The 24,317-nt window shown below is 33.1% G+C and overlaps 2 protein-coding genes across 2 annotated transcripts; both read left to right on the forward strand.

The window, feature by feature from the left end:
• The first annotated feature begins 460 nt into the window (after positions 1–460).
• Positions 461–9,742, forward strand: LOC145049715 (uncharacterized). Its single transcript, XM_078998086.1, has 4 exons — positions 461–606; positions 7,232–8,154; positions 9,039–9,217; positions 9,326–9,742. Exons 1-4 carry the CDS (start codon positions 461–463, stop codon positions 9,740–9,742), a joined length of 1,665 nt encoding a protein of 554 aa, XP_078854212.1.
• Positions 9,743–11,033: 1,291 nt separating this feature from the next.
• Positions 11,034–16,199, forward strand: RABH1E (RAB GTPase homolog H1E). The gene is made up of 6 exons (XM_079000736.1): positions 11,034–11,378; positions 12,840–12,910; positions 13,517–13,605; positions 14,373–14,484; positions 14,622–14,712; positions 15,951–16,199. The coding sequence occupies exons 1-6, from the start codon at positions 11,262–11,264 to the stop codon at positions 16,092–16,094; spliced, it is 624 nt and encodes a 207-aa protein (XP_078856862.1). The 5' UTR covers positions 11,034–11,261; the 3' UTR covers positions 16,095–16,199.
• The last annotated feature ends 8,118 nt before the right edge of the window (positions 16,200–24,317 follow it).

The raw sequence follows: 24,317 nt of genomic DNA on the forward strand, positions 1-24,317 counted from the left end.
TTGTTAGTCACACGAGCCCCTAGACGTTTTCGCCGTCTGGTTCGGGGGTGTGACAGGTTGGTATCAGAGCAATGTTTATAGTGAACTAGCATATCTAACAATACATGATATGCGACTATAAACACAATGGAACTAAATAACTCTGAACAAAACAAAAATTTCACACTTATGTGCGTATATCAGGATAATAACCTAACAATACCGAATAAAAGCTTCTAGAGGAAATTGAACACTATGATTAAACCTGGGCAGTATGTAGTTATATTAGGGATAAATATAGTCTGATCAACTATATTTATTTAGAATATGACCAACATGTGTTCGGGAGTAATCATAGCGGGAAATGAATCCAAAAGCCTACCCCACTCTCCAATAACTCTAGGGATCCAAACACAAATAATTAAAAATACTATGAGAGTAATTAAAATATGACTTATATATGCACTCTTGTGTAGTCCGTATGGCTGGTTTCCACCACCCTGGAGATCCCTACTTTCCCAATCAGGGAAATAACGGATGGCTAGAGGAATCCGACGAGGAGCCTGAAGAGGAGCCTGAAGAGGACCTTGAGGAAGAGGAAGAAGAATGTAACATCCGGTTTTCCAGGTATATTGTTCTAATTATTTAATTTAAGGATTTTGGAGGGACTCGACGAGTTGGTGCCTCAACTCGTCGAGTAGGGTCGCGAGAATAATGAGCTCTGATACCAATTGTAGTGACCCAAATTATGATGACATGTGCGGAATAGTAAAGATCAAGTGAATCAATCAATCATTAAGAACACTAAGAGTAAATAAAATCATTATAAACTCCATTAGAATAGTAAGATTACAAGTGGATATTGTTATTTCTCTCACTAAACTAATCTCTCTAAAATGGGTCTTACATAAATGTGAGCCACTCACTTCCTATTTATAGGAAATACTAAACCCATTACACATCAGAAGAGGGTAAGCCACATCCACGGAGAACTTTGCACCCTAACAAAGCCAAGAGGCCATAAAGTTTAGAGCTTTATACCTCCAGAAGGTGTTAGATGAAAAACCAAGTCTGGATCTACAAGCTCCAACCTTCCCAACACTTTTCCAATGGATTCCTTCTTCTTTAATATGAACCAAAACACACAAGAATCACTCTAAGAGCTCAAGAACCTCACAAGTTGGCTAGTGTTTCAAAATTATGCTTTGGGACAATGGAGGCTGGTGATGAGGGATGTCTCAAGGACTTAAGGTCTTTTAAATAGGGTCCAAACCTTAAAAGTTAGGGTTTGGGATCTGCATGAGTACGCCGTGTGTACCACTTGAGTACGGCATACGTACTCAAAAGAATTAAAGAACCCCGCCAACTTTAATGAAATACGTTGAACTTACTTAAGGAGTACGCCCCGCGTAAGAACCAAAATGTAAACTTTTTAATAAATTAAGCCAAACATAAAAATACCTGAAACACGAGTGTTACATTAATTACTTACAAGTCCGGTTACGAGGATTCAAATACCCTCAAATGCCCATAACGAATAAAAAAATACCATTATTGTTATTATATATAATAATAATAATAATAATAATAATAATAATATAAAACTTGGGCCCAAAAAAACTCAACCATATGTACCTGCCCACATTGCCTCCTCAACGATCGCATATTAATTAGTTCTAATAATATTTAAAAATACTCATAGAATTGGAATGTTAATCTTTCCATTTCGCACATTTACAACTTTGGTGGTTATTAGGGTTAATTTAATAAAATTCAGCTATTTTTTATAAAAAACTAGGTTACAACCCGTGGAAACCACGGGTAAAAGTTAAAATTTTTTTTTTATTAAATTAATAAGATTTAAATTCTGTTTAACAATGAAAAGTCATGGAAATCTTGATCTATTGTTCTTCAATTTCTACAAAATATTTGTGAGAGACTTTGTGAAAATCAAATATGAAATATCTTGCGATGCATGTCCTGATTTATTGGAATTGCTATTAACAAATTTGTTAGAGATACAATTGTTTTTAATTTTACTCAATTGGTATGGATTCAAATTATAGTTTCCTTTTAAACTTGGAAAAAATAAATGAAATATAGCATTACCAGTTTACTAAACCACTAGATGAGTAAAAATTTGCATCACATTGATCATGAATAAACTCGGGTTTAAATAGACTATATGGTGCATTGAATTTTTCTTTTACAAGATTTACTATGACATTAAACTTTCAATTTAGAAGTTTTCCATATTGTTTTTGGGCTTTAAGTTTAATTTGTGAAATAAATCAAAATTTATATATTTCATAATGAAGCCGCTATGAAATTTCATTTTTATGTGAAATATATTTTCGGCATATATATATATTTTTTTATAAATGAATTTAATTATTTACATAATCATCAAAAATAATTTTATATTATTCTAAAAACATGTATAGTAGTTAGTTTCCAGAAATACAAAAGGTTCTTAATCATCATTTACTATTTAATTCCTATTTTAAATAATATACATTAAAAAAAATTAAAAAAAAGACGTTTTCAAATAAATATTATAATAAAATTTACTTTATATATGTTTTTATCATAAAAGTTAATTTGACGGCTTCAAAAGACTTCAATTTTTAATTTTTATTTTCATTGGGTAAAACCATTCATCATTTTGACTTTGACTGCTATCTATTTTGCTAATCAAAAGATCATACTACCATATCACTTAACCCTATTCTCCTTTTGTTGTCGTTGTGTTTGAGAATAGATACCCCCATCAAACCACCTACAATAACCCCATTTTTTATAACTTATCCCGAAAAAGACCATATTGCCCTTTTCCTCTATTTTTACACCAAATCTATTTTTACACCTAGTCTTCCATATTGTAATCTTTATTTTTTCCATCACAAATACATCTAATTAATAAAAAGATTGCAATGTGAAGTGAAAGTAATATGTTTGTGTTATGATCTAGATGCATCTAATAATAAATGGTTATACAAATATAGTAAGTTTTAATACTAATATAAATGGAACTTTTAATCTAAATTTAAAAAAAAAAGACCCCTCTGAATTGTATTGATGCTCCTAGTAAATGTCCTTCCAAGCTTGTTAGGTGTCTTGCCTTCTTTTTTTTTTATAATTCTTCTGTCTTTTTTAAACATCTTGTAATATGGGGATGTCACCAAGTAAAGATGCACATAATACATTTTCCAAATCATATAGTCACCATAGTGGATGCGACATCACCTTTCAAGTTGATCAAACTCTTTTTCTTGATCTTGACATCAAGACCAGAAACCATTATAAGTAACCAATATATTGCAAAAATTACATTAGAAACCAATATACGAAGAGTCTAACTCTTTAAAAATGACATTAGAAACCATAATAAGTTACCAATATATTGCAAAAGTTAAAATATTATTATAGAAAATGAAAATAAAACTCCCTCAAAAAATAAGGGTAAAATGGTCATTTACCTTAACTTTAGACGGCTGCAAACAAGAAACTCTCTTTTTTTTTATACTTACTTCACACATACATCATTTTAGAAATGAAAATGACCGTATAGTCTACCAAAGATTGAAGATAACCAACATTTATACTTGAAGACAAGCTTATTCGAACCTCTTAGTAAATTTGGTCTACAAAATCTATTGGTTTCAAAAAGGCTTAGTCCTAAACCTGCGTATAAACCAAACATAAACCTATAAATACATTAAAAATTAATTAAGTAAATAAATAAATAAGAGATCCTTTTTGACAACATATGCATCCCACTTAGCCACTCAACAATCTTGGATCTTGAAAAGAAAATGTATTGGGTAATGTAAGTGAAGGATATGGAATGGCTTTTCCAGCATCCATTATTGTGAACGCATTATGCACCTTTACCTAGCAGTAACATCACAAAGTTGAAATAAATGAGCAATTCTTATAGTTTTCACTTTGTGTATAAAAGGCACCTACAATCAAAGGATCATTGAAAAGTTGAAAAGAAATAAATCGAATAATTAGTGAACCAATAAAGTAATATTTGACAAAAAAGTACGTAAAATTTCCATTTTAAAACTATTATCTCTCTTGCTACTTCATTATACTTGAAGTTTATGAAGTTATGTATATGATAATCAACACAAACTACAAAAACCAGGGTATTGAAGTCTCTTTAGATATCTATGATCCATTGAAATGACTCATCGGATCTCTGTGAAGGGGACACAAATCAAAAGAAAAAGTAAAGACACGTCTTGCAGAGCAAAAACTGGTTGTGACAGACTCTACCTTGATTAAGATTAGGCTTTCATGCTTCACAAAATTTAAAAGGAATTTCATTGAACATTTGGTAGGCAACTCACACGAGTTTTAGATGTAACCTAATCTGATTAGAATGTAATAGAATATGAGTAGATAATAACATTAAACTCAAGATCAACAGTTTTTTCAACTTAACAAAATCAAAGTTGTAAATTCGATAACAAATGTGGACTCTAGAAGTTTGGGTTGAGATTCTGTGGTCATATAGAGAAAAAGAGATTATATAACTTGACCTAGACATAAGAGAGATACAGAGCAGTATCCCTATATTCATCTGGTTTAATGATTTATCGTCAATTGGTTTAACGATTTTGTAGCAGAGAGAGAAAGACCGGGAGCATACAACGTCTTCATTGCAACCTACAAAAACAAAGACAAGCATATAAGTGTTTGATCGACAAAATGAAGACATCAGGTTTCCATTGTAAAACTGAGAAAGAAATAGAACAATTAAAAAGATAAGCAAATCAATTCATATATCTCGTCGATGTCGGTGTGTAAATTTCTACTTGAATTTGGGAGGATTTGAATTTTGATTTTGATTTTATGGAGAGATGAATGACTTTCCTGATTTATTGGGATAACGAAAGAAGGAAAAGAATTGATCGGGTTCTAGTCTTCTAGAGAAATGGGGGATTTTATTTACACCCAAAAATTAATAATGACCCTACTGATTTGACGTCTTTGACTATTTTAAATTGTTTTTAAATCTATTTTACCATGAAAGTCTATTATGTTATATATTTACATTTTTTCCCTTTAGTTTATTGTATTGTAACGATTTCACTTTCTATTAAAATAAATGAATTCAACAACTTTAAACGTACCATTTTATATTTTTATTAGCATATTAATTTATATAAATGTTTTAAATTATACCCTACTTACATAAATAGTTTTAAATTATATATTTTTAGCTTTTTTTATTATATAAACATTCATGCATTAAAATAGTTTCCATATATTCACCAATAAAAATATAAATGAGATTTATTATATTATCGTGCAAAAATTTTATTTTGGTTCGATGTTTCATTTGACCGATTCAACTGAATATAATTTTAATTTTACTATAATTGGCAACATGCCAAAAAATTCGTAACCAAAAGAACCATATGATCATGTTTCTAGTTGTGATGGTTTGGGATGTATGGAGAGAAAGACGACGATGCGGTTTTCTAAGAATTCAACAAAAAATTTGGAATCGTTCAAACTCGATTAATCGCTTGGCAGTCTCGAACCGATTACGATATGGGTGTTTGGCGGAAATTGGTCAAAATATATCATTTCCTGTTAAAAGAAAAAAAATGATTATTTGTAAAAACACGATAATTTGAGACTTTTCTGACAGTTTTCCTACATGTAAACTTAAAATTTTAACGGTTAAACTTATAACTTTCTAAAAACGCTGAAAAATTAAGGGAAATAATTTCAAAGGGTTTGTCCATAAGAACACTCCCCACCCCTTCCATTTATCTTCATCACTGTGTAATTGACCCATCTTCATCACTGTGCAATTGACCCCATCCTTCCATTTTGTATTTAAGTGCGGTGTAAATGAATACCACTACCATCAAATCAAAATAATATAACTATACTTACATTTATGGTCCTTTAACTTGCCATACATTTACAATAAATGCCCTATCTTTATTTTAGTGTCGTGTAAATGAATAACACTACGATCAAATCAAAATAATATAACTATACTTACATTTATGGTCCTTTAACTTACCCTACATTTACAATAAATACCCTATCTTTATTTTAGTGTTGTCAAAACGAATACCACTACGATCAAATCAACATAATATAACTATATTTACATTTATAATCTTTTAACTTACCATACATTTACAATAAATACTCTATCTTTATTTTAGTGTTGTCTAGACGAATACCACTACGATCAAATCAAATAATATAGCTACATTTACATTTATGGTCCTTTAACTTACCTTACATTTACAATAAATACTATATCTTTATTTTAATGTTTTCTAGATGAATACCACTACGATCAAATCAAAATAATATAGCTATATTTACATTTATGGTCCTTTAACTTGCCATACATTTACAATAAATACCCTATCTTTATTTTAGTGCGGTGTAAATGAATACCACTACGATCAAATCAAAATAATATAACTATACTTACATTTATGGTCCTTTAACTTACCCTACATTTACAATAAATATCATATCTTTATTTTAGTGTTGTCTAAACGAATACCACTACGATCAAATCAAAATAATATAACTATATTTACATTTATAATCCTTTAACATACCCTACATTTACAATAAATACCCTATCTTTATTTTAGTGTTGTCTAAACGAATACCACTACGATCAAATCAAAATAATATACCTATATTTACATTTATGGTCCTTTAACATACACTATAGTTTATATAATATTCCTTTTCATGCCTAAAGTTTTACTATAAATGAATGTGTCCCAAACTTCATTTTCATTGTACGATAGTTTGAAAAACGATAGGCTAAGTAAAAGAAAATGAGTTGGCCAGAATATTTGTCATCGTTTGAGGAGTTAAATTACGAGGTATGTTTGTTTATTATTATTCATATATTTATGTTTTTATATATCACATATTTATAGTTGTATGTATCGATTAGGCTAATGATATTTACACAAACAATGCATCTCAAGATGACCAAAATGAAAATACTTACTTCATCAGTGACACATCAAAATTTGAAACTAGCATGGTATAAACTTTTAGATTTATTAATATGGTTATTAGTCAACAAGTTTACTTGTATCTAATCAAAAATTATTTTTTAGGTATTTAATTCTCGCCAGCAACTAATAGACTGGGTGCAAAATACGGGGCGTGGACTTGGTTACGTTATTGTAATAAAAAGATCCACTGCTAACTTAATTTTTTTTTTTCAATGTGATCGCAGTGGTACATACAAAAGTAAAAAAACATCCACAAAAAATACCGGTACCAAAAAAATTAATTGTCCATTTGCACTAAAAGGCAAATTTTCATCAAAAGATAATTGTTGGTCATTAAAAGCCATATGTGAAATACATAATCACGAGCCCACCTTATATTTAGAAGGTCACCCATATCCAAGGCGTCTTTCTGAAGATGAAACCCGATTAGTGGAAGATTTGATAAGAAAAAATGTGAAACCAAAAGATATATTATCTACATTAAAGAAGGAAAATGTAGAAAATTTATCCATTCTTCCAACTATATATAATGCACGCCAAAAATTCAGGATGAAGGAGAATAGTGGAAAAACTCAAATGCAACTTGTTATGTCTTTTTTGGCTGAGAATGGCTATATCTACTACAGTCGTGCCGATAAGTCAACCAACGAGCTTCAAGATTTGTTTTTTGCTAACCAAAGATCATTGGAGATGTGGTGTGCATTCCCACATGTCATGTTGATGGATGCGACATACAAAACAAACAGGTACGAGATTCCCCTCCTTGAAATAGTTGGTGTAACTCCAACTAATCAGACCTTTTGCGTAGCATTTGTCTACATGCATAAGGAAACAAAATCCAACTACACTTGGGCACTAGAGTCTTTAAAATCAACAATAGATAGTTGCATGTTTCCACGTGTAATTGTCACAGATAGAGACTTGGCTTGCATGAACGCATGCAATAATGTATTTCCAGAAGCTAAAGGATTACTTTGTAGATGGCATATCAATACAAGCATTAAGAGAAAATACAAAATGTTTTTAGTGCATCGTCGTTGTTGGACCTCCTTTTATAAAGGTTGGAAAAAATTAGTTGAATCTGAAAGTGAGGAAGCTTACAATTCCAATCTCTTACAAGTCGAAAACATTCTGGTGGACAATAAAGGTATTTATTTAACATATCTTTTACATTTGTTAGTGTGTATATATATATATATATATATATATATATATATATATATATATATGTGTGTGTGTGTTCAAAATTGATGTGAGTGTATTATGTTTCATAAGTTATTACTTGAAGAAAACGTGGTTGACACAATATAAAGAAAAGTTTGTATCTGTTTGGACTGACGTATTTCTCCATTTTGGGAATTACACAACCAATAGAGTGGAGAGTCAGCATGCCAAAGTAAAATTATACTTGGACTCATCACAATCAGATTTAGCGACGGTATTACCAAGAATTCATGATGTTGTTCAGTCACAAGACTATGCTATCAAAGCAAGTTTAGGACAGAACATGATTATTCCACGACATCGTTTCGTCCATCCAATTTTCAGATACTTGGTTGGTAATGTTTCAATTTATGCACTTGAAATAATTTTCAAGGAATTTGAACAAATCAAATTCCTTGAAATTTGTGGATGTCAACTGCGTACTAGTCACGGGCTACCATGTGTGCACGAACAAGCGGTATTTTTAAAAAATGAAAATCCAATACCACTTGATTCCATTCATAAGTTTTGGAAAAAATTTAATTTAGATCCATGCATCCGACTAGAAGATGATGATGTTAATGTTGAAGGCCAAACGTCTAACACACAGTTGAAAAAACAATCAAGATCTAGTAAGTTCAGTTGGGTGCGGAAGTTAAAAGATATATTTTCACCATCAACAACTTCGCTTCGGGAACCTGCTTCTCACAAAAAAAAGTACCAAGTGGACGTCCGCGGTTGAGTACACAAACAAGACCTACTGTTCCTCCTACTTAAGATCCAACGACTCAATATCCTCGTAGATAGTTTTTGCGACGTCTATGTCAGATTATAATGGGTCTAATCAGTTTGATTTAAATCAGGAACCAGAGACGCACAATACATTTTCGTTTCAACAACCTTCAACATTTTATTCAAATTCACTTATGAGTGAAATTCCAAATGAATTTCATCCATACGTTACAAACATCAAAGATGTGGAGGGAGATGGAAATTGTGGATTTCGGGCAATAGTTGTCTCCCTTGGGTATAGTCAAAATTATTGACGTCAAATCCGCTCAGAATTACACAACGGATTATTAGAAAATTGGGGGCGATATGCAATGATTTTTTAGGATGATATAAACAGCATACATCACTCGTTGAGTTTCACTGGATTAGGTTCTGCACAAAGTGAATATTGGTTGATTATGCCGGATACTGGATTCCTCATTGCTAATAAGTATGGTGTAATCGTCTATTTTTTAGACAAACAAGGTTCGTCAACATGTTTTCCGCTTTGGCATGGCCCGCAAGACATCTCACATCATAGATCTATTGTTATCGCCTTTGTTTATAATGGTCATTACGTAAAAATTGATTTACAAGAATCACATCCAATGCCTACAGTTTTGTCACTTTGGCGTCACTACAGATCAGAACGTGTCGTTGGATGGAAAATATTGTATAATGCTCGACTTAATGCATATATTCCACCGAATGCACCACGTAGTAATTGTAATATTCATGTAGTTGATGTCTCTGATAATTAATAAAATTAAAATATGACCGTGTTTGACAAAACAATAGTAATTGAAAATGATAATTTTATTTGTTATAGTTGTGAGAAAATATCATATTATATTTTTTATTGTTCGTTTAATTGTTTGTAATCGTTATTTTTTATTGTTCGAAACGTAAATAAACTCGAATTTAAACCGAAAAGTTTATAAAAAACCATGTAATTTAAAAAAAAAAAATAACGTAAGAAAATGTTAACCACCTTGAATTATACCAACAAATATATAAAAATAAACTCTACCGCGGGCGTTATTTTTTTAGTTAATGTCCCTGATAATTAATAAAATTAAAATATGACAGTATTTGACAAAATGATGGTAAATGAAAATGCTAATTTTATTTATTATAGTTGTGAAAAAAATATCATATTTTGTTTTTTTATTGTTCGTTTAATTGTTAATGATCGTTATTTTTTATTGTTTGAAACGTAAACAAACTCAAATTTAAGCCGAAAAGTTTATAAAAAAACCATGTAATTTAAAAAAAATAACGAAAGAAAATTTTAACCACTTTGAATTATACCGAAATTATATGAAATCTATACAAACTCTCTATTAAAATAAAGAACAAATAAAATTGTTATGAAATAATAATAATAATAATAATAATAATAATAATAATAATAATAATAAATTGTTAAAAGAAAAAAAAAATAAGTTAATGTTTTTATATGAAATAAAGACTAAAAGTGTAATATTCATAAACTATTAGGGAGCAAAACTGAAAATCAACCCAAAGCACAAGGACCATTTATGTATTTTACTCAAAACATAAAACATTCAAAAAGTCGTCACCGGTGCTATGTCATTCGTATACACTATCATTACATTTTAAATAGTTTTTTAATTGAATTTACTACTAATGGTATGTGATGGTTTAAAAACTTATTTATCAATTTGAACTTTATTAAATTGAAAGGGAGGAAAACAAAAATGAAGATATAAGTGAAGGACTAATAATGTATTTTACGGTTTTAATATTTCTTTGTAGGTTATTGTTATGTCAGTGTATTGACTTTAGCTTTATAGAGGTGCGATTAACAACATAGAGAAATGGATGCAGATTATTATAAAGATGAAGGACAAAACAGTTATTTAACTTAGAGAAGAATTGGGTGGAGGACATGACACGTGTAACTAAGGATTCTTTTATTAAGAAGAGAGAAGAGATAAGTAAAAAAAACCCTATATTTTTATCATTTTCTCAATTAAAATTTCTATAAGATTAAATTTCCATTAATAACATTAACCTAAACCAAACTGAAAAGTGCGAACCTGTTAAGTTATCATTCTTTTCAAAAGCTTGGACCTTGCGGTGTCATGCATTGTTGGTGGTTTCATCTCGCACTCGCATATATAACCCAATTCAATATTACATCCGCTCTTTTCTTCGTCTTCTTTCCCGAATTTTCAGTATTCTCTCTGCATTTTACCAAAATTACAAACACAGATTCAGATCTGATCATCGGGAGAAATTTGAATACAGCTAAAAATGGCGGGGGTGTCAGCTCTTGCCAAATACAAATTGGTATTTTTGGGAGATCAATCCGTCGGCAAAACCAGCATCATCACCAGATTCATGTATGACAAATTCGATACCACATATCAGGTTAAACTCGTCGGCTTCTATTTCTGATTTGATCATTTTTATTTGTTGTAATCCTATATAAATATAGGTTTCGTAGGAGATTGATATTTGACCAGGGTATTTGTATGCTAAGCTCTAATTGATATAATAATGCCGGAATCATGTTTATGAATCTTATTGTTTGTAGTATTTTGATCATAAAATAAGGCTGAGACGTGAGCTTTGACATTGGATAGGAGACGCAAATATCAGTAGGGTATAACCTGTTCTTCTCGTTCTCGAAAGTTGTCTATATGACTATATGTGGGTTTTTTAACTGTGAAGATGAATTCATAAAGCATTTTTACCCTCTGTAAGCTATTATCAGAAATTCAAGGTCTTGGGAGGCTTGGAGAGCTTCATTAATTGAAGGATAAAAGGTAGACGGAGAAGAATTGATTTACTGTTACAGTAGGGTGTTGTAGATAACTAATTGACTTAAGAAAGTTAGAATGCTAGTCCCTGAAACTTTTATGAAACACCATTTGAGACTGTAGTCTAATTGCTTAACAGTTCCTCATTGCATCTTCAGCATATACCATGTGCATCAGCAATAACTTATAATTCTTCAAGAAAAACTAGCCTCCTTTTGGCTATCTATCGTACTTGAAGAGTATAAAAGAGGAAGGGGGGGGGGGGGGGGTTGAATAGTTGTTGGCATAATTTCAGACTCTTAACACAGCTGAACAAGTCATGTTGTATGTAAAGAGTAAAAGGATAGAAATAAGACACAAAGACCTATTGTGGTTAGGACCTCTTTATCCTACATCCAATCCTTGAGAAATCCCAAGGTTTTGAATCCATTAAAAGAGTACTCTTTATGATAAAGACAACCACTACAACAATTTGATGGCAATCATTTGAAGAACACTGATCCAATGATCAATGTACAAGTATATGAAGCACAATGTACACTACAAATTTGTGAATCTCAAGTTGAAGCTGAAATGATCAATTGTAGATGAGAAGAGCTTAAATGAATTAGAGATTGCTCAATAAATTTGTGGTTCAAAAAGCTTTAGTAGTATGTATTATGTGCATCTTTCTTTTTGCTCATAAATTGCATAAAGTTGTTTCTTGGCTATCTTTCATCTCTATTTGCTACCTTAGGCTCACCAAAATATTATTCAAAATGGAATCAAAGAGATCTAATTCAAATCAATATATAAATTAAACATGATTGATGCAAAACATGATCATGGCTGTGAAGTCTCTCCTATACCCTTTTGATCCTTTGTTTGTGTTCCTATATCCTTTCTTTTTGTTTCATCTTGCATGGATAAAACTTGATTATCAATGAAAAGGTGTAATGTTTTTAAGCATTTGATTATTATTTTGACTGTCTTTTATTCTCATTTCTATTTTAGGCATAACTTCAATTTCATTAGCTGTTTATTATAGATTAATGTTTAAAAGTTGGTTGTTCTTTTGCATAAATATCAGGCTACAATTGGCATTGATTTCTTGTCAAAAACAATGTACCTTGAAGATAGAACAGTTCGGTTACAGCTTTGGTATGTTTCCATGTTAGTTATGGTTTCTTTTTCTCTTTCCCAATTGGCTCTTTGATGAAGTAATATATTAACAGGCTAAATGCAAGAAATGGCAATTTATTTATATATATTATATCACCCTGCTATCATTTATTTCTCTTATAACATTGTCTTTTCAAATCTTTTTCTTACTAAGTCATTTTACTTTGGAAAATCTACCTAATTATAGCAGTGTACTTCAAATTTTTATCTTATTAGGACATTATACTTTGAAAAATTAAACCCAATTCAAAATATAAGTGTAAATTGCACTTTTTGTCACTGCTATTTCAACTTTTTTTGGATATGGTCGAAAAGGGTATCTTTTTTACTATTTTTTGTTCATAACACTTTTAATCGACGGGACATATGCCCTTAAGCCCATGTAAAATGACCAATTTGCCCCCATTTTAACGCCCATTTCTAAACGACGTCGACATCTAACTCAGGGGCTACAAGTGTGATGAACCAGTGAATTAGTAACAAATAAGGAAAAAGGATTCCAAAAAAAATTGATACAACAGAGGGACCAAAAGTGTAATTTACTCAAGATATTATTTTCATAACCTTTAATGGCTAACATGTCAGGGATACTGCTGGGCAAGAGAGATTTAGGAGTTTGATTCCAAGCTATATAAGAGATTCATCAGTTGCAGTAATCGTCTATGATGTTGCCAGTATGTTGCACACAACTTATCACATTTTTTTTTAATCCTTTTGTTGATATATCCTTTCTGAAAATGGTTTCACTTTACCCCCTCAACTTTCAAAAGTTAAGCTATTTACCTTGTACCTTGGACTCGACAATGTATGGAATAAAGAAATGAAGGAAAAAATTTGTAAAAAATCTGGAAAGCTTTCCCTAACTTTATATGTTAAGTCGTTCTTTTTGCATTAAGTCAATTGGAGACACTGATATATAGCTTACCAGATTAAGGTAGTGCTTGTTTTTGACTTGATGCATAAAAAAGTTAGTGGTTGAGTTCAGCTATATATACTTAATGCTAACAAAATGTCTTAATGGGTTAAGTTAGGAAATGAATGTCCTTAACGTTAAGTCATGATTTCATATTTAGTTTTCCTAAATTGGCCTTATTTTCCTCGATCAAAATTATGAGTAATGGAGTATATTTTTATGCTTTTATATATATATATATATATATATATATATATATATATATATATATATATATATATATATATATATATATATATACCGAGTTATTCACTATTATTATATGAGTAAATATTAGTAATTGTTTGAGTTGAACTTTATTCAATTTAAGTTACTAATCATGTTATTTTTAAAACTGAAAAATATTATTAAATAAATGAAATGGTCATTTGGGTAAAATAGTAATTTGTGTTAATGAAACCCAGGGGGTTCAGAGATTGTGATTATGTTGTAAGAAATAGAAATTTGTTGTTTGTTACTCTCTTTCAGATCGGCAGTCGTTCTTGAACACTGCAAAATGGATAGAAGAAGTACGCACTGAACGAGGCACCGAGGTCATTATAGTCCTTGTTGGCAACAAAACCGATCTTGTTGACAAAAGGTCACATTTTATCATTAACTCTTGATTAACTCAAGCAAATATTAAAAAAAAAAGGGGAATTATTTCATATTGAATGAAGTTGGTGTGATTAATGGAAAAGCTAGTTTTATTTTTATGTTGTGATTGTGATGACACAGGCAGGTTTCAATTGAGGAAGGAGATGCCAAAGCTCGTGAGCTTGGAGTAATGTTTATAGAAACCAGTGCCAAAGCCGGATTTAACATCAAGGTGCATACACTTTAAAACTTGTTTTTATTATATCTATATATCTATCTATATCTATCTATCTATCAATCTATCTATCTATCTATCTATCTGTTTGGGTTAGGTTATGTTGAGAATCACAAGTATTGTGTGAATGTAGGAACAATTACGGATTGAAATAATCAATGATTCTGATGAGAATCATAATTAGTTATCATAACTTAAGAAGGTTCTAAACACTCAAGAATCAATTAGAATCATTGATTTTTTCATGCTCTTACACTCTCACAATAATTATCATAGCTTGAATTTGAATTTTTTATTCATTAACTCCAACACATTAATGTGAAACTTTTCAATTACTTCTTATTCCTTTTTAGTAACAAAATAATAATGAATTATAAAAATCCATCTATTTGATCTTATATCTTACAAAAAATTTCATTCAAAGTTTGGTTAAAGAAACATATTTGTCTTTTACCATATTAATTTGAATTAAAAAAATTGTAATTTATAAAAGATGCAATGGTATTGAAATAATAAAGACCTACATATCTTTCAGGTCCCATTTTGTGTAACAAACAGAACAATAGACATAATTGTAATTTTTTAAATTTGAGATCAGGACTTGCTCTCGATCACTCTTATGTACAAAAGACGTAAATGCCCCCCCTCATCCTCATCTTTTGATGTTTGCTTTTGGGTTGGAATCTTTTTGAAAGCATAAATTGTATTTCGTTTATTATCTTAAATAAAAGGTGTATAGTTTTTGTTTGTTTCTTTTGGGCATTTGTCCCATTCAATTTTTTTGGAATTAATGTCAGTTTTGTAAATATATAGAAAATAAAAGGACCATTTGGTGGACATTTGTCCCATTCAGTTTTTTTGGACTTAATCTTCATTCTGTAAATATATAGAAAATGGAAGTACCTTTTAGTCATAAATTTAAATAAAAATGACAGGTAACTATTTGTTGCACTTATATTTATGTATTGCTAATATAACATACTCATAGTGCTAAAGCCAAGAGATAGCAATGTATTTTTATTTATTTCTATTACAAGTTACAACATTCTACTTTCATTTCTTCCTATCACAGCATCCTACCCAATTATAGCATTTTACTTTCAATCCTATAATTGGGTATTGGTAATGCTATAATAGGAAGAAATGATAATAAACAAATGAATGAAAGTAGATTGCTATTTCTCCCTCCCTGATCATATATATATAATACATGAAAATTCCTTCAAAATTGGCAGCCTTTATTTCGGAAGATTGCTGCAGCCTTACCAGGAATGGATAATCTTTCATCCACAAAACAGGAGGATATGGTCGATGTCAATTTGAAATCTTCCAATAATGCGTCCCATTCCGATCAGCAAGGTGGAGGCTGTGCGTGCTAGATCCCCACTGCAAATTACGTTTATAGCCCCCCTGTATTTGCTCAAACACATGAAATATTTTTCCATGCCAAAAATGCTTTTTAATTCTAATGCTTTAGCAGTCAAGGCTCATCTCATACTTACCATGAAAGGGGCATTTATGTCTTTTGCACACATACGAACCAGTCCTTGTCCCATCTTTTTGGTCCGGACAAAATTTGCAAATTTTGTCTCATTCACACAATGGGTAATTGCTTTTAGGGCTAAATTCAATAAATAACAATCTACTTTTATTTATTTTTAGTTACATTTTTTTATTATTATATAATGTAATCGTATTTTGAAAATTATACCAGATTTTAATATATTACTTTCAATTTTTTTTACTGACACTATACTCTTAAAAAGCTTCTCGGCTATAGCAGTAAAACTTATTGTATATTGAAACGACAATGGTAGATTTTATAAAGCATAATATTGGAATATGAAAAATTGTATAATCAACCAATTAAATAAAACACGTTTTTTCTTGTATTTAACACTTGTTTTTATTACCAAGACAATAAATCTACATAAGAAAAATGACACGATATTACAACTACTGTAGTCAACACTCCCTTGTAAATAAGTGTATAGGGTTTCCTAAAGTTTTCACATTCGGTCGATTAGGAATGAATGGACCTAAAGTTTTCAACAATAGAAAATCTACTAGTAATATCTGAATGGACATAAAGTTTCCCACAATAGAAAATCTACTAGAAATATCTGTTCAATTGATATCAGTTTCGGTCCTAATACATTTTTATAACAGCATCAAACGTTTCCGTATAAGACCCGTATGTCATCTTCCTGAAACAAAGAAAAAAAAACAAAAAACAAAAAAACAAAAAATATCAATATAAGCAAAACAACATTCATAAACACTCACTCGATCCCCCAAAGATTTGAACAGAAGGAAATAAATAAGCCAGTCCGAATCCGAGCAGAGAAAAACCCTGCAGGGGCGACCTGAGAACACATGGCGGAATGTGATTTGTTGCACATTTAACATGTGTTCCCATGTCGCACCTGTTGGATGCCTCTACCATTTGTTTGTTTTCTTTGGTTGTCGCAATATACTTGGAGATAGCAAGGATTATATATATATAGTAATGGTCAATTGTGTACTACGAAATTGTATGGTACTATCATTGCTAACTAGTAATTACCAGTACAACCACTCGTTGTACTCCATAGGATATATCTGTACTTTGCGTCCGACTTCAATACAATTCTTCATGAATTATAATAACATAACGAGTAAATTACAGTTTTAGTCCTTATAATTTGGTTAAAATCGTAGGTTTAATCCAAACTTTGAAAAGTTAATAAATTGTGTTCCAAAAAATTACAAGGTTGGTCCTTTGTCTAAATAAAAAGACTATTGCACCCTTCCTAATTTTTTTTTCTTTTACTATTTTTTGATTTGTAATAAATATAAAAACCACAAGGACTCACCTCCCCACCCTTACCATTACCCGCACACCTACCCATAACCCTCTTCTTCCTGCATTCATGTCATTAAACACTATAGTCTTCTCATCACTTCTAACTACCCACAATGCCTTCGACCACCTCTACAACTCTTGACAACCTCCAACTCACTAACACTTGCCTCACATCTTTCCCAACACTTGCCTCACATCTTTCCCATCTCTACGTTACTGAATCATTTAACTATGGTTTTTTCTTTCTAAAAAAAGTACAATTCGTACTGGAAAACAAAAAGATACAAGAACATGACAGAAGATATTGATTTGGAAAAACTAACACCGACAAATCAATGTGATTTATGTCAATCATCGACCCCAACTCCACATCACTAAAACGATCCCATACCTATCAAAACGAATCCTTTCAAATGTTTTTGTCTAAAAATAATAAAAAATAATAACCTAAATAAAAATATAGAGATGGGAATCGTTTCAAACGAAAAACATAATCAAAATCAAAATAAAAGCCTAATAACAATACCTAAATCAGAGGCGATGGTGGGTTTATGGTTTATCTCAATATGTAGTACGAGGATTACCCGAAGGGGATGATTCGATATGTGGGTGGTGCTCTTGCATACTTGCAAGAGGAAAGCAGGGATGGTGGAATTAGAGTGGGTGTCATTCATTTGTGTTCTCAAGTATGGAACTATTGGCGTTGATTCCTATGGTCAACTACAATGGGAAGAAGAGTGAGCGGAGAGATGAAGATGGTGAAGAAGAGTGACACTAGTGGTGGTTGACAATGTAATCTCTCTAGAGAGGAAGAGGAGAAATACGAGAGACAGTATAGAGGATGGTTGTGAGAGAGAGAGAGAGATGTGGATCCCATATTATTTAAAAAAAATAAAGAAATAAAAGGAAAAAAATAGAAAAGCTATTTTAGTCTTTTTATATGGACCAAGGAACCAACAATGTATTATAAAAATACATCGTTGGTTCCTTACGAAAGAATATGTTTAGTCGACTTTTCAAAAATTGGACCAAAAATAAAAATTTTACCAAACCATAGAGACCAAATTTGTAACTTACTCTAACATTAGATATATATTTGCAATTTTTTGAATTAGAGTGTATCGTGGTGAATGAAATATCCAGCAAAGTTTTTTTTTCATCTATATATATATATATATATATATATATATATATATATATATATATATATATATATATATATATATATATATATCTTCTAATAAATGAAACCTTAACATGTCACATGTCTCTTTTTTTATTAGACAGTTTGTAATATAGCTAAGTAGTAGAAGGGTACAAAGTATAAATATGTACTATATATATATATATATATATATATATATATATATATATATATATATATATATATATATATATATATATATATATATATATATTGTAATCGTATTCTTATATTATAATATACACACAATATTACAATCTGATTATCTTGGTATCAGAGCACAATTATCGCTAAACCTAGCTGCCGCCAAACCTTCTCTAATCTTCATCTTCTTTCTTTCTTACTAACAATGGCGTTAATTGCTGCTTTCACAACGGCTGAGAAAACCTCTCATAATTCCCATAAGTTCGGTTTTACTCTCTCACCAACAAACTATGGATTTTGGAAAACAATGATTCATCCTTTTCTTATCACAAACAACCTAATTGGTTATGTTGATGGTACCGTCCCTTGCCCATCACCACTGATTGAACAAGCAACATCATCAGACAAAGATGCTCCCATACAATCCCAGCCGAACCCGAACTATGCGATATGGGTCGCCAATGATGCTCACGTAAGAATGCTAATTATCTCTACAATCTCATAGGTTGCTTTTCCTCATGTTCAAGGTATTACTACATCTCGTGACATTTGGTTATCCTTAGAGCGTGCATACGCTCCACATACATCTTCTAGGGAATATACCCTAAAAACACAATTACTAAAGATTCAGATGATTGGAGACGAAACATCCTCTGCATATCTCAATCGGGCAAAAGAGTATGCTGATGCTTTGGCTAATATTGGCGAATCTTTTAAAGAGAAAGATCCTGTCATGCTTGTGATTGCAGGTCTTCGTGATGACTGTAATGGTTTGAAATCTACTCTCCTTGCTTGACAGGTTCCCACAGCCTTCAACGAGTTGCATGGACTTCTTTCAGATCATGATTACATGATACAACAATCAGCTCCTGTTATCCTAACACCACAGGTTTTTCATGCTGCTGCCACAGGAACATTTCATCAGCCATTGCCCTCACAAAAGGATTCCATGCAAGCTCTAAATCAGCTTGCTTCACAACTTGGTTTCAACCTACAACCAATTACCCAACAGTCACAAGCATTCTTTACCTCTTCATCTCAGCATAAGCGTGGTCGTGGTCACACCACAAACAACCGTGGACGTGGTCACACCACAAACAACCGTGGACGTGGTCGTGGTCCAAACAATCGAAGCAATAGAGGACAATTCAATTGGGCATCTAATCAGAATACGGTTTATGGAACATGCAACCGGTGTGGTATTGGACATATTCCATCCGATTTCCCCAACCGTGACCCTACCACTTTTCGCACCAGGCAACAATCTTCAGCCAATCATGCTAACTACCGTTCACAAGCTCCTTCATGGCTTCTTGACACAGGCTCAAACAATCATGTAGCTCCAGATTCTTCTAGCATCAACACCGTTGAACCATATTATGGTGAGGACTCTATTCATGTTGGCAATGGTAAGGGTTTACCTATCTTACATATTGGTTCATCTCAGTTTTACTCTCCAAATAAAACTTTTTCCTTAACCAATATCCTTCATGTTCCACAAATCAAACGACACCTTCTTTCTGTTCAACAATTTTGTCATGATAACAATGTTTTCTTTGAATTTCATGATACCTTTTATGCGGTGAAGGACGAGATTTCACACACTACCCTCCTCACGGGTCCAAGTGAACATGGGCTCTACTCGTTTCCTCTTCCGTCTTTTCATCCGGTCTTTAGAAGTGTCTTCACAACTGTTCGTGCTCCTGTCCATACATGGCATCAACGGCTTGGTCATCCGCATTCATAGCTTTTAAATTCTATGTTATCAAAATACTCTATTCCTATTTTACATAAAACTTCAACTATTCCTTGTAATGCTTGTCATATAGGGAAATCATATAGCTCTCGTATTTTAGATTTGGTGTTTTGTGATGTTTGGGGGCCTGCTCCTGTTACTTCTTCTGATGGACACAATTATTTCTTATTGTGTGTTGATCATTTTACTCGTTATATGTGGATATTTCCTCTAAAACAGAAATCTGATGTTTATGCCACTTTTAAGAATTTTCTTGCTATGGTTGAACGACAGTTTAACACCAAACTCAAATCTGTGCAAACAGATTGGGGTGGAGAATTCCGAAATCTCTCCAACTTTTTTTCTCCAGTTGGCATCATTCATCGTCACTCATGTCCACACACAAGTGAGCAAAATGGTTTTGTGGAACGCCGCCATAGACATGTGGTGGAAACAGGGCTCACTTTACTCGCTCAATCTGGCGTGCCATCTCGTTTCTAGCATTTTGCTTATGACACGGCTGTTTATCTAATCAATCGCATGCCGTCTCGTACTTCGTCAAATGTTTCTCCTTTTGAGCATGCTTTTTCTCACAAACAAGATTTCTCCTTTTTACGTTTTTTTGGCTGTGTGTGTTATCCTCACCTTCGTCCATACAATAAACACAAAATGGATTTTCGGTCTCTTTCATGTGTTTTTCTTGGGTACAGTCCTACTCATCATGGTTACAGGTGCCTTGACCCACAAATCGATCGCATCTACATAGCCCGTCATGTTCGGTTTGATGAGAAACATTTTCCCTTCTTACAAACCTTACAAACCTCACCCATACCACCTTCTCCTTCAAATCCATATGTCTCTAGTTACCCTACACCCGTTCCATCACCTGATACTACTATACCTACCACCATTCCATCTGATACACCCGTTACATCACCCGACTCTACCATACCTACTACCACTCCTATTAACAACCCTCCTACTGAAGACTCTCCTTCCAGCCCATCTTCCTCCTCACCGAACCAGCCTACTGCTCCCATTAGCGAGCTGACTGCTACTGTGCACACCGATCAACCCCAAACTCGTGCACGACCACCCAATTTTCGTCAAAATCCCAAACCACGGGTTCCCTTTAACCCTTACGCATATACTACCAACACCCACTCCTCTGATAGTGAGCCCACAACCTTTGCCAGTGCCAACAAATCCCCTCAACGGCAGGCTGCTATGGCCGAAGAATACGCAACTCTAATGCGCAATGCCATATGGTCTCTTGTTCCACCTATTCCTAATGCAAATGTGGTTGACTGTAAATGGGTGTACAAACTTAAACGAGATCAAACAGGCAAAGTCACTCGTTACAAAGCACGACTTGTCACAAAGGGGTTTAAGCAACAACAAGGCATTGACTATTTTGAAACATTCAGCCCCGTTGTCAAAGCTACTACTATTCGTAAAGTTCTTTCTCTTGCCATTACACAAAGATGGACATTTAGACAGTTGGATGTTCAAAATGAATTCTTGCATGGAGAACTCAATGAGACAGTGTACTTACGCCAGCCACTAGGGTTCATTGATTCAACGAAACCTGATCACCTCTGTTTACTTCACAAATCCTTATATGGGCTAAAGCAGGCACCCTGTGCATGGTTTCATCGGTTAACCAAGGCTTTGCATAACCTTGGGTTTCAAGGATCCAAAACTGACCCTTCACTCTTTATGTATTCCTCTAAGGGCACACTTTTATATATGCTGATATATGTTGATGATATCATTCTTACATGTAACAATTCTATTGGCATTGATAAGATCATTAACAATCTGAGTCAAAGTTTTGCCATTCAAGATTTGGGTTCGCTTTCGTATTTTTTGGGCATTGAGGTAGTTCGACAGAACTCGGATGTGATTTTATCTCAAAAAATATATATCCTGGATCTACTTCAACGAGCAAATCTCTCACATGCAAACCGGTACCATCTCCGATTACTACAACTGCAAATTTATATCTTGGAGACAGTCCCTTGTTTGACAATTCGGTTCAATATCGCCAAGTTGTTGGTGCCCTTCAATATGTCACCTTATCACGTCCAGACATTACCTATGCTGTAAATAAAGTTTGCCGGTTCATGCATTCACTGACTGAAAATCAATGGTCCGCTGTGAAAAGAATTCTACGATATCTTCATGGGACATCTGATTATGGGCTTCTGATCAAACATGACTCGGGGTCTATTCTTCATGCCTATACTGACGCCTATGCCTCGTCTTTGTGTGCTTTCTCGGATGTAGACTAGTCTGGTAGTCTCGATGACCGTCGATCCACCGGGGGATATGCCATTTATCTTGGAAACAATCTTATCTCGTGGTCAGCTCAAAAACAACGAACTGTATCTCGGTCATCAACGGAATCCGAGTACAAAGCTCTAGCTGACACTGTTGCTGAAGTCACATGGCTTGAAGCTCTTCTTAGAGAGCTAAAGGTTCCAATGACATCAGTCCCGATTTTATGGTGTGACAACTTGGGTGCCACATACTTATCAGCTAATCCTGTCTTTCATGCCTGTACAAAACATGTTGAGGTTGATTTCCACTTTTTCAGAGAAAAAGTTTGTAACGTCCCAAAAATACAGGCCAAAAATTTTATTTTTAAATACATTATTATATAAAACCATTAGTATAACAAAACATTCATATTAATATCTCATGTTAAAACCAAAGTGTCAATAATCAAAACACATTATCGTAAAACCATATCAGAGTGTAATCACAAAGATCTCATGTGCGGAAAACATAGTGTGATGCGCTGCGATCAAGCCGACTCCTTTTCTTTGAAAACGAGTACCTGAAACCAAAACTGTAAACCGTAAGCACAAAGCTTAGTGAGTTCCCCCATCATACCACATACCATACGATCATATAACATACATATACTGTCAGACATATCTGGGTGCCCAACCTACCCCTTCGGTCCTCTCGACCGGATACTGCCTAGCATATCTGGGTGCTAGCCTCCCCTTCGGTCCTCTCGACCGGATACTGCCTAGCATATCTGAGTGCTGGCCTCCCCTTCGGTATCTTTCAACCGGTAACCGGGGGCTATTTCACTCCTTAACACTACCACATAAAAGCATAGCATAAACACATAAGTCATATACTGCCTAGCATATCTGGGTGCTGGCCTACCCCTTCGGTCCTGTCGACCGGTAAGTGGGGACTATTTCACCCCCTACTACTACCACATAATATCATATCACATATATCATAATCTGTCTAGCATAGTTGGGTACTAATCTGCCCCTTCGGCCCTATCGACCGGTAACCGAGGACTATTTCACCCCTACTACCACTATCACATAACATCATATCATGCTAGCACATAAACATAACAGGTAGTAGCAAACATAGACAATTATCACAATGACAATCATCTAACAACAACTCCTACTGGCGGGCCGGCATTGTGGCCGTAGACCCACCGCTACTCGAAGTGAACTCACCTCACACTGCTGAAGTCCCAAAGACACAATCCCACACTTGCTGAAGTCCCGCAGACTCGACCCCAGCTGCTGGATGACAGATTCCCGAACTGTCAACACCAAAATAACACCCAATTAATAATTGGGTCCCAATACATAATCATAAGTACATTCTTTGGGTGATTACTACATTACCCC

Source organism: Lactuca serriola, chromosome 5 (assembly GCF_051521515.1).
Source record: "Lactuca serriola cultivar US96UC23 chromosome 5, Lser_US96UC23_V15, whole genome shotgun sequence".
NCBI lineage: Eukaryota > Viridiplantae > Streptophyta > Magnoliopsida > Asterales > Asteraceae > Lactuca > Lactuca serriola.

What these genes read in the sequence shown, in the direction of transcription:
- LOC145049715 (XM_078998086.1), top strand. Translation starts at nt 461, where the DNA reads ATGGCTGGTTTCCACCACCCTGGAGATCCCTACTTTCCCAATCAGGGA. An exon ending in CATTCTGGTGGACAATAAAG is followed by an intron (nt 8,155 to 9,038) that starts GTATTTATTTAA and finishes CGTCTATGTCAG; the next exon opens with ATTATAATGGGTCTAATCAG. An exon ending in ATGGAAATTGTGGATTTCGG is followed by an intron (nt 9,218 to 9,325) that starts GCAATAGTTGTC and finishes ATGATTTTTTAG; the next exon opens with GATGATATAAACAGCATACA.
- RABH1E (XM_079000736.1), top strand. Translation starts at nt 11,262, where the DNA reads ATGGCGGGGGTGTCAGCTCTTGCCAAATACAAATTGGTATTTTTGGGA. An exon ending in AATCGTCTATGATGTTGCCA is followed by an intron (nt 13,606 to 14,372) that starts GTATGTTGCACA and finishes ACTCTCTTTCAG; the next exon opens with ATCGGCAGTCGTTCTTGAAC. An exon ending in AAGCCGGATTTAACATCAAG is followed by an intron (nt 14,713 to 15,950) that starts GTGCATACACTT and finishes CAAAATTGGCAG; the next exon opens with CCTTTATTTCGGAAGATTGC.